At 39.9% G+C, this 11,595-nt stretch overlaps 1 protein-coding gene across 1 annotated transcript; it reads right to left on the bottom strand.

The window, feature by feature from the left end:
- Window positions 1–2,653: 2,653 nt before the first annotated feature.
- Window positions 2,654–10,156, bottom strand: LOC136566452 (germ cell-specific gene 1-like protein). Its single transcript, XM_066565601.1, has 5 exons — window positions 9,740–10,156; window positions 7,820–7,867; window positions 4,156–4,308; window positions 3,825–3,936; window positions 2,654–3,038 (listed from the first exon to the last, which is right to left on the bottom strand). The coding sequence occupies exons 1-5, from the start codon at window positions 10,047–10,049 to the stop codon at window positions 2,783–2,785; spliced, it is 879 nt and encodes a 292-aa protein (XP_066421698.1). The 5' UTR covers window positions 10,050–10,156; the 3' UTR covers window positions 2,654–2,782.
- Between the last annotated feature and the right edge of the window lie 1,439 nt (window positions 10,157–11,595).

Here is an 11,595-nt window from a genome sequence, read left to right as displayed (position 1 = left end):
TCTCTGGGGAAATCTATTATTTAATCTGAAGTTTTCTATTTCATTTGTTGATCTCTGTTTTGCTGTCTCATCTGTGGATATATGTTGCAAATAAAAATATTATGATAAGAAAAAAAAAATTAAGATGAGTTCAGGATAACAGAATTGCATCCCAGAGGTGCCTCTTTCTCTCATTAAACACCTGGTTTCCAGTGGTAACCAGGACTGCTGTAAATCTGTGTCTGAGATGCAACATTCATCAAAATTGATTGGATCTAATGAATCACAATAAAAAATGCTGCTGGTGCTCTTCCTCTGCTTTCAAACAATGTGGTTCCAGGACTTAGTGGGTGTCAAAAGTTAAAATAATAGGCAGAATATAAAATTGTGGCTTGCAAATAGGGATAAGAAATCTTGCATTTCATCAGGTGAATTTATTTACCAGATGTCCAGCAGAAGACATACAGCTTCTGGAATGGTTAGCATGAGAAAAACAGACAGTTTGAGATTTAGGAATGGATCTGGATGGATTCTTACTGGGATCTGGATGGATTCTTACTGAACAATTATTTTAAAAGCCCTTGCCCACCTATAGCACTTTATGTGTTAGCAAACCAGTGTAAGAAACAATCGTGAGGAAGCAGCATATGGAGAGACTGCCAGGCTGTGTTAGTGACCTGAAGGCTAAGGAAAAAAATGAGGCACTTGCATAAATTTGATTTATCAAAGGACTTGTAGGCATTAGCCAAGTTTGTTCATGGATGAGGTGGAAATTCTTCCATCACACCCAGGAACAGCATGAGATGGGTAAAAATCTGTTGTAAAAAGAGTTAGGGTTGACAAAAACCAGAAAGCCAGATGGAATCAGAAATAATTCCTCTGTTGGTGACGGTGTTAGAAACATATCCATCACAAAGAAATGAGTGAAACAAGGGGAGGAATCAAGATCTTGTGTTTTGGTCAAGGGGTTGAGACTGCTTCTAACAGAGTGGGCACCCAACTGTGGCCACAGCTCTGTTCCCCTGCTGGACTGAAGGTGGCACTTTCAGAGCACTGGAAAGGATAAATACAGACTTTTCTAAAGATTGAAGAGGAAAACTTATTGCTATCTGCAGCCACCCTGGAGGATGGTGTAGGGAATATGGAGCCAGATTCTTCTCAAATATGCACAGTAGAAATAAAAAAGGTAATGGACATGAACTGGAACACATGGCGTTCTGATTTGATATAGGAAATTGTTTTTCTACAATTGCAGCAGTGAAGCTTTGGGACTGTTGCCAATGAGGAAATCTCTTTTTTTTTTTAGTATATTCAATACATACACAAAACCTCTCCTCTCTTACCACTAATGGTTTTCTTCTGATTTAATTTTAATTTTTTTCTTCTGATTTAATTTAATTTTGGGACCTGTTGCCAATGAGGAAATCTCTCTTTTTTTTTTTTTTTCAGTAATTCAATGCATACACAAAAACTCTCCTCTCTTACTACTAATGGTTTTCTTCTGATTTAATGATGCTTCTCTGTTATCAGCTCCAGCTTATCACTGGCCATAACCTGACCTGGTACAGATCCTGCTGGCAGAAGAAGCTCACACTGTATTTATTGCTTGAATAAAGGCAGATAGGGATTTTTCCAAAGCCAGAGCTGCTCAGTAGGCTGTGTAGGACCTGTGCCACCCAGAGTTCACAAGTGTGTTTCCCAAGGGGCTCAATAACAGGAATATTCTGGTGTCCTACCAAGCAGGCACATGGCTCAGTTCCATGAGGAAGCTCCATGCTCCTGATCTGTGATGTTTGCAATCATTTCCACCTCCCCATCTTTAATGTGATTATAGATTCTTTATGTAGAAATGTATAAATCAAATTTTGATTCTTTCTGACTCTGTTCCCAGAATGATTCCTGGGCAATTCCATAGGTGAGTTGTGTTTCTGTCCACAACCAGGTATTTTTCAGATTTCGTTTTGCCTCCTTATGAATCTTCCAGATTTTATTTTGCCTTCTCATTTTATCTAAATGTTTACACTGAAACCTGTTTCCTCTACCAACCTTCCTGTCACAGCAAATCCACCATGTGTAACTCTTGAACCATGAGCTGAGGTCCACAGGTTTTCTTGGAGAGATTGAACCTTTCACCACCAAAAATTATCCAAGCCATGCACCACATGCCTTATTTGCTGCCCTGTGTCACTCTAGTTTTTTAAGATTTTCTACTTGTAGTGAATTTTCTCACACACTTTCTGTAAATAACTCATTGTTTTCCATTCCTTTATAGAAGAAGAGAGAGTTAATAGAATGTTAGTTTAACCAGTGGCATTGGAGAGGTGCCACTGTCACCCTCCAATCCACTGTCACTTTTAGAAAACTATAAATGTTAGAATCAGAAAATAAACGGCCCTTTTTTCTCTTTCACCTTGAAAACAGTGTGAGCGTGTGTTCTTTTGTGTCCTATAGCAACAGCCCTGCTTCTCATGGGTTTTGGTTTCAGGATGGGATTTTTTACAGTCTTTTTAATAAAGAATCAGAATGGAGTGGTGCTCTAAAATTCAAACAAACTCAAATGCTCTCTATTACTTAAAAACTTAAAAACTAGACCTGGGGGGAGCCTGTCTCACTGTTTTTATCTGAACTGAGCCACCTGAATCTTCTTCTCCAATACCAAGACTTCCTTGAAACATCCACGGAAATATAATTTCTTTATTAAGAAAAATAAATAATACTACACATTGATACATTTTATTCATGATACTGTTTTGTTTGGATCTAGGATTATAATTTACAGAATTCTCTGAGATCTGGTTGAGCTTTACAGGACTGAAATAGTGGCCAGGTGACGCAGACTTCTCAATGCATGTGTGGGGTCGTCTGTGGTGTTCTGGAAAGAGTTCACATACACATTGCAAACCTTCTCTGGAGCTGTGTACTCAGGAAACCTGTACTGAATCCTAAAGCTCCTTTCCAGCTTTTTCCTTTTGTGCTTGAATTCCAAGATAGTTTTTGTGTATTTGTTAATCGTGGTGACAGCTGCAGCCATACAGCAAGCGAAGGAGGTCCATGCAAGGCTGTGAACAAAAAAGGAAAAAATTTTCAGAAATTAGCAGGGAATTTTCATATTCAAGCCCTTCAATTTTAGTTTTGAAAACACTGTTTAGGTGTGATTGTGTTGGTGTGTGTTAGGGAAAGATGAAGAGGCCAGGTGAGGAAGAAATACTCTTGGTCAATGACCATTTACAGACCTCTACATATTTATTGCAATATATACATTTAACATACCTGTTTAATGAATTACCTCAAATTTCTCTAGTTTAGCTTTATTTAAGCTTTATTTCTCTATTAAGCTTTATTTCTCTATTAAGCTTATTATTTCTCTATATATGCTTTATTTCTCTATTAACCCTTTCTTAATATCAGAAAGGGTTTTTATTAAAAAAAAAAAAAAGAGGAATACAGAGAAAGTGAAAAGGTGCAGTTATTAAGGGTATAAATCTCACAGAGGACACTGAGAAAAATGTGAGTTACCCAAAAGTGTCAAAAAGAACTATTAAATATCTGGGTAAAGCAGGTCCAGAGCATTGAAATGCATTCCTGAGAAAATGCATGGCACAGTAAAAACAGAGAAAAAAGGACATCAACTCTGAAATGTTAAAACACCTAAGGAGACAGAATTTAAAAAAATTATATTGAATTATATTGAAATACAATTTTTTAAAAAATGTGTGAAATTAAAAGAGGCATGTAAAAGTATGGCCACATGAGCATGAATTGGAGGGTGCAGCCAGGTGGGGTTGGGCTCTTCTCCCAGGGAACAGGGACAGGACAGGAGGACAGAACCAAATATAAGCCAGTACCCATAGGACCAGCCATAATCCCAAGTGTGAGGTCTCCAGTCTTCAGGACCAAGATTTACAGTCATTTGAAACACAGTTGTGTACATCATGTGAGCAACCATGCCCAGAAGACCTAAAAAATACAATGTTATGATGACATTAGTTATTTAGTCCTTGGCAACCAACCTGACAACTAAATGAAAAATGATCAAGTTAAAACAATTAAGTTAAAGATAGCAAAAGCCACAAATCTAAAATTCCAAATAGGCCACATTAAGAAATAATTAATTGAAAAGAATATTTTCCCATAAAATTTGGCTTCACTTTGTGCAATGGAGATGTTTAGCTGTACCTGCTAGCACGGTGACCACTGCAGAGAAGGCGTTGATCTTCAGCCCATCAATGACTGAGCTGTAGTAGCAGATTTCTACTGACATGAGAATGTTCCCAGTCAGGAGCAAAACCACGTAGAGAAGCTCTGCTACAATAGACAGCCATAAAACCCCTGCAAACCAAATCAACAGCACTGAGATTAGCAATCATTTCAGATTTTCACCATTTCCTTCTTCGTTTGTATTGTTCACGCAAAGTTAAACAGAAGCACAAGGGCTATGAGGATGCTGTGATGATGAGAACATCTGTGGAGGACTTCAGTGTCAGTGGACACCCCAAATTTTAATTATTGGAAAAACAGTTGCATGTTTATTTTCACCATTTCCTTCTTCATTTGTATTTTTCATGCAAAGTTAAACCGAAGCAGAAGGGATGTGAGGGTGCTGTGATAATGAGAACATCTGTGGAGGACTTCAGTGTCAATGACAAACTGATTATTATTATTGGAAAGTAATTTCAATTATTTTAAAATTTAATCTTAAGAATTTTAATTAATTAATTAATTAAATTTCAAATTATAATTATTGGAAAAGCAGTTGCATGTTCTTGCTACACACTTAGTGCAAAGTGGGTCAGTGTGGTTTTATACTCAGTAGCTACCCTAAAATCACCATAAACCAAAGGTAATATAAAAAGAACCAAAGTTAATATAAAAAGAAGCAAAGATAATATACAAACAACCAAAGGTAATATAAAAAGAGCTGTTGATGTCATGGTTCTGAGTGCAGAGAGGAGCAGCAGACCCAGCTGACAACCCGGGGGCCATGCACACACCTGCACTGTCAGTGGGTCCAGTCATTCAATAAAACCTTCCCCACAGGCTTAACTTTCAACCCAACAGGATCCTGATTGTTCTGGACAGAGAAACCTTCCTGAGGCCAGGTTTCGCTGAGATTCATTTCCCTGGTTTTCTGCTGATTCCTCTCTTTTTGGAGATCTGGTAATTACATCTTATGCAAGAAGTTAATCCTGCCATGAAAGTCTCTCGGGCTGCTGTCTGACCTTTAGCGCGCTCATGTCCCACAGCCAGGAGCAGGAGGCCTCCTTATGTCCAAATCTGCTGTGGCAAGATCTGGCAAATGCCCTTCCCCAAATGTAAGAGCTGAAATGAGAGATGTGGGACTCCAGGCTGCTCTTCAAAATGCAGTTTATTGTACCAAGGTGTCACAGCAGCCCAGGGCTGTGGGTGACAGAGCTGTGCCCACAGCTGTCAGCTCCAGCTGCAGGCAGGCCTGGACACCCTTAGTTTAGATTACAAATGCATTCTATACTTTTCTTTTGGTTACATTGCATTTTAGACTTTTCTTTGCTGAGCATCTTAATACAGGAGAACCAATCTATCCCTTAACTTTTACCTATAGCCTATCTTAACTACTATAATTACCATATTCATGTTACCATTCTCCATTCAATAAAAGTTAGTACATTGCAGTTTAAGCTAGAAGTTGTTTTTCAGTTTTCTTGCAGAAAACAGAAACTAGAAAGTTTCTGGAATGGCAAGCTGATTTCATTCTAATAATATTTACATATGCAGAGTGAGCCCCAATTAAATGCCACCACTTAGGGCTAGTAAGTCTCCATGTCATGTTTTAGCAGGATGAAAATAATCCTCTTCTGCTTTGACTTGTGCAAGGTGAGATCCTAGTAAGAAAGTAGCAATACTTGTGCTCAAGAGGAAATCCAGGAACTAATTCAGTGGAAAATTCTGAGACCTTTTTTCCACTTGCCACATTTGCTGCCTTGTTTGCCTGTGCTCTCTTTCTGCTTGGTAAAAACATCTTCTTGTTTGGGGTGGGTTTATCCTTTGCTCTAAGCCATAAAAACCCCTTCTAACTCACACACCCTTTGCCTCCTTGGTTATCCAGTGAGACTGGCTCAGCAATTCTTTTCTTCTATATCAAAACTTGCTTTCATTTCTATTCCTTCATCACATTCTACATTCAAAAATCTTTCTGCTAAGCATCCATATCTGTGAGACTTTCTTGTCAAACTTTCATCCTTCCCAACACCCAAACTTTTTAAAAACCAAATATGCCATGAGACACCTGGCTGTAGATACAAGCAGTGATTTCACGTGAAGATGTGCACAAACAATCATAATTTAAAAACTGAAACACTGCTGAGACACATCCTTGGTTACCAGACACCACCTAGGGCAGGAGACAACTTTTGTGAGGTGTAGAACTCCAAATGCTGGCTTGGACAATGTCTGTGGGACTTCTGTGATTCATGGGCCATTCAGACATTAAATTCTTGGGCCAGGCTATGTGTGGGTGTTCTTGGACATGGTTTGTTTCTCCAGAAAATCTGTCCCAGTAAAAAACTGTGATTTTCATCAGGAGCTCCAGATGTTGCATTGCCCAACAGTTCTGCCTGCTCCAGCTGTGAGAGTTTGCATTTTAACATTTTTTGGGCAGTGAGCCATTGTAAGAAATTCCCTGAACAAGGGCGCCCAGCCCTGTGTGTGGGAATTCGGGGAGGCTGAGCCTGCGGCACCCTGAGCTTGGATCCCACAGCACCCCCAGGCATGTGCAGAGCACAAACCCCTTCTGGGCAGGATTTCCACGCAGGATTTCACTACCCCAGGGGGAGATTCCTGGTTTTTAGGTACCAAGATGCTTCTTGGCTGTCTCCACCTGGCCTGCCAGGGCCTGAGACATTCTCTGATGCTGTTCAGAGTCAGTGTCAGCTCTGTGTCCACCCGCAGCTTTCCTTGGGAGGAACTCTCAAAACCACCCCTCACTTCTGTGTGACTACACCCACATCTCATTTATAATTTTTTCTCATGCTACAAAATTCTGTTATTCTGTTAAGACACTGTGATGAGCTGCAGCAGGTAGAAGGAAGAGTGGCCTTCAGAAAATGAGTATTTCTCCTTCTCCAGAGTCTGAAATTGGATATCCAGGCAAATACTCCAGTCCCAAAATGCTGGGAAGAATGAATTTTGGGTTTTTTTTCTGGATCAGCCACTTGTAAACTGATTGGTCTAATCAGATCAGTGATGGACTGATGTTTTCATACTGGGGATCAAGAGGAAGGCACAAAGCAGCATCTGCAGGAATGTTTTATGAGAATATTTGAAATATTCTGTATTAAGAATTATAATTCTTTATTGAGAATTAATTATTCTTAATGAAGAATTATTGAGTAATCTTTGAAAGAAGAGAATGGAAGTGTATCCCCACAGCCCCTAGTAAGGCACAGGGAGGGGACTCAGATTCCACCAAGGCTGGGTTGGTGCACAGCACATCTCCCTCAATCCCCTGGGCACACAAACCTCCTTGGTGGATGTTCACACACTGCCACAGAATTCCTGGCTGCAAATAGGGAGGTATGAGGAGACAGAGGGCAAAAATACACAAATTTTGACTTCCAGTACCCATATTCCAATTTCAAAAGCCATTCATATTCAAGTGGTGTGTCTTCAGAAAGACATAGATTGATATTGTAAGCTGTATTACCTTCATTTTGAAGTTAGAAAACTAAATAAAGGACAAAAAATACTCTTTGTGATTAAAGCAAGCATTTTTGAAATGGATTAATTTAATTTAATGCAGAATACTTATATGGGTAAGTGTGATCAGGAAAGTTTTGACTACAGACAAACAAAGTGCAATATCTACCTCGATCAGAAGCTGGAGTCAGACTGATGAAGCTTCTACATTTCTCACCTAAAAAAGCAAAAAATTAAATCAAATTCAGGATTATTTTGTACTCTGTAATGGTCTAAAGAAATAGAATAATAGAAAGAAAAAAAAATGCAAAATCTATTATATAAGCAGAAAGTGAGAAGATCAGGAAGCTGGCTTTAGTGTACACAAAGAACCTGGTACATCAAATTTCTCCTGGGGTTAAACCAGAGAGTCCTCACAGACTATTTCAAGGTAGAGCCAGAGCCTGGAAGACCCAGAGGAAGGCTGTGAATGGATTTCCATGGGGTGAGAGGCGGGAGAGGAAAATTCCTTTGCAGAAGTGGAATCAGTCCTGGTGTCAGGGCAGAGCTGCTCTCCTCACAGCAGCAGGGCTGCTGCTCACACAAATTCCCTCTAAGCTTCATTCCAATTTCTTCCTGTAAGCTTTGATTTCCAAACCCACATGCCCCCCTGCCCCCCTCACAGATGCTGTGAACAAAGCTCTGGGAATTAATTCTCTGATCTGAACATGCTGGGTGGTTTTTTTCCAGCTCCTAACTGCACCAAGTCAGAAAACATCAGCTTCCAAACTTGAGCTTCCACAGCAGATGCTCAAATTACACAACTCTGGAACCCATGGCGTGGATGAAAGTGTCTTTTGGACAACTTTTGCTCTGATCTTTGACATTTTCCCCTTAAAACTGCGTAACTTAAAAGAATTTTTGGTAAAACTGGTCCTTCAGGACAGGTGACTGTGAAAATATTTGCATTTTTTGGCATAGGTGACAGCTGCTTTGATTTCTCTGAAGTTCTGTTCTAGCTGGGCTTGTAAACTGATCAGGGCAATAAAGGGAAAAACTTAATGTTGATCAGGTTTTACAATAAATGCTGGGATTCTTGGACCAGCAATTCCCTTATACAAAAATACAAAATTTGCTAGAAAGTTTCTGGAATGGCAAGCTAATTTCTTTCTAATAATATTTACATATGCAGAGTGAGCCCTAATTAAATGCCACCACTTATGGCTAGTAAGTCTCCATATCATGTTTTAGCAGGATGAAAATAATCCTCTTCTGCTTTGATTTATGCAAGGTGAGATCCTAGTAAGAAAGTAGAAATACTTGTGCTCAAGAGGAAATCCAGGAATTCATTTAGATCCCAAGGATATATTAGTGGAAATTATTTTAAAAATTAAAAAAGAAATCAGTTGGCATTTTTTGTGTTTTTATGTTTTTTCTGGATCCTTCTGATCCATAGGGGATCAGGAGTTATTTAAAGCAAGTATTCATTTTGGAATAAATGGAATAAAACTACTGGAAAATGAAATGTAAAGTGAGATCACAGGGAAAAAGTAGAAATACTTGTGCTCAAGAGGAAACCCAGGAACCAATTTAGATCCCACAGATATATTAGTGCCAATGATTTAAAAAATAAATTTTAAAAAAATCAGTTTGCATTTTTAATGTTTTTATGTTTTTTATGGATCGTTCTGATCCATAGGGCATTTTATCCATAGGGGATCAGAAGGAGTTATTTAAAGCAAGGATTCATTTTGGACTAATGGAATAAAACCACTGGAAAAATGAAATGCTTTCTTGTTAGAGCCATTTAACTTGCTGTTATGGTGAGTAGAATAAAAACCAAATAATCTTCATCTGTACCACAACCTGTCAGCTAAATCAAAGCCACAACTTGTCAGCTTCATGTTCTTTGCAGAATTTATTAGGAATTTTTTAAGGATTGACTAGACACTGCCCTCTAAGGTCCCTTTTTCCAGAGAAGAGCAACTTTTTAAGGACCCAAACACCCTAAAATACATCGGCGGTAATGAAGCAGAAGGGACGGCCGCACCGAATAAGCAGGAAAAACCCACGATTTCTTCATTAAATAAATTTCCACGGGTTTACTCACCTTCTTCATTGATCATTTCCTCACAGGAGTACCAGATGCCAGCATGGAACTTCTTCTCCACGAATTTGTCGTCGCCAGTCTCCCAGATGTACTGCACAGCCTGGCTGCCGTTGCCGTCGGCGCTGTTGAAGCGGATGCACAGGTCCCCTTTGCTGTCCCCTTTGCAGAAAGGTTTGGCCACTTTCCTGGTGCCCTCGCACCAGTAACTGCTGCTGAAAGCTGTGATGGAGAAGATTAAAGAGAGGAAACTCAGAGAAAATGCTGCTGAGGCTCTGTGCCTCCTGTCTGCCTCTGGGATGGAGGATGGCATCTTCCAGAGATGCGCCAGAAATTATTCCTGAAATTCCTTCCTGCAAATTTCTGCATCTGCCTGATGGAACACCTGCCTTCACCATCTGCCTGCCTTCACCATCCCATTCCTCATCCCTCCCAGAAAATTGTGCTGGCTTAGGAGTTTAAGGCAGAGAGCAGAGATCTGGGCATGACCAGAAGTCATGTGGCAGGGGAGATTAAGAATAAAGGACAGTGTTGCTTGGCAGCGATGTATTGTGGAAGGAATATGAGGAAATGTGGCAATAAATGTTAATTTGCCCCATGAATCATACACAGAACGCAGAAGCATTGGAAGCACCCCAGTGTGCAATCACTGAAGTTTTATTTACACAAACAAAAAATGCCTGTTTACCTTGATCAGAGTCAGACTGATGGAATCTCTGTTTCTTAGCTAAGGAATAAATAAAATCTCACCGTTCCAAATGCTCCTGTGACACTGAGCTCTCTAAATTGAACACAGTTGTGACTCTTGCTATAAAAAATCTTGTAAGGAGCTAAAACTGGTTGGTCAGCCAGAGCATTTCACAGCATGCAGCACTAGAAAGGGAACTGCCTATGTTCAGAGTTCCACCAGTGACAAATAATTATTTGAAAATAATTCAATTACCTGACTTTTGATGGTTTCCAGGGCACTTCCCAGCCTGCCCCCATGAACACACAACACAAGTTTTGCCCAAGGGAGCTGAAACATTAGAGAAAAGGCTGAATTATCCTTATTTCATATTTCACTGTGTGAAATAGAATTTCTTTTTCCTCCATCGAAGAAACATTTCCCACCTTATGTTATATGTATTGTATTTTCTGCCTGTTTGGTGATGCAAGTAAGTTATGCAAAGAACCAAAAGGAGGTGGGTGTTAGAGTAATTCACTGCTTCATTTTACAACTGTGAAGTCAAAATGTGCCCTGGGGGAGGATGGTTCCTCAGGACGGACACTGAAGTCACATGTGTACCTTCTAATGAAAATAATTTGGATTTTCAAGACAGCTCTCTACCCAAAGATGTCCGAGCTGGAGAAGCAGGTGAAACTCAAGGATAACAGGATCAATGCCTGCTTTAGGTTGCCATGAAAAGCTCGGCTTACAGAGTGCAGAGTACAGAGTGCAAGGTACAGAGTGCAGAGTACAGAGTGCTGAACTACCAAGGCAGAGCAAATCTCACAACCCAAAATGCAGGTGTAGCTCCAGCCAGGAGTTATTTTTTCCTAAAGTTAGAAAATTTCCTTTGTCTCCCTGCATTTTCTCAAGGGTGTAGCACATGTGAGAACAGGAGTGGGAGCAAGTGTGAGAGCAGGAGGGAGAAAGGGAGGGAGGGAAATCCTTCTAAGGATTAAACCCTGATCTCTCTTTCTGTTCCTGTGACTAATCTGCATATGGCTGTAATTAAATATATTTTGAGACCTGTGAAACCATTGAGGCCTTCTGGGTGACACCTGCAGTCTGAGATGTTTCACAGAGACAGTTTTTGCTCATTCCCTAGCAATGCTGGTACCACAACTTTCAAATCAATTTTTGATGCAAGAAT

The sequence above is a fragment of the Molothrus aeneus genome, chromosome 25 (assembly GCF_037042795.1).
Source record: "Molothrus aeneus isolate 106 chromosome 25, BPBGC_Maene_1.0, whole genome shotgun sequence".
Lineage (NCBI taxonomy): Eukaryota > Metazoa > Chordata > Aves > Passeriformes > Icteridae > Molothrus > Molothrus aeneus.
The sequence above is the reverse complement of the archived record's forward strand: the minus strand, read 5'-3'. Positions and strand labels throughout refer to the sequence as shown.

What these genes read in the sequence shown, in the direction of transcription:
- LOC136566452 (XM_066565601.1), bottom strand. Translation starts at nt 10,049, where the DNA reads ATGCCATCCTCCATCCCAGAGGCAGACAGGAGGCACAGAGCCTCAGCA. An exon ending in GGAAATGATCAATGAAGAAG is followed by an intron (nt 7,868 to 9,739) that starts GTGAGTAAACCC and finishes TTGCTTTTTTAG; the next exon opens with GTGAGAAATGTAGAAGCTTC. An exon ending in GATTATGGCTGGTCCTATGG is followed by an intron (nt 3,039 to 3,824) that starts GTACTGGCTTAT and finishes TTTTGTTCACAG; the next exon opens with CCTTGCATGGACCTCCTTCG.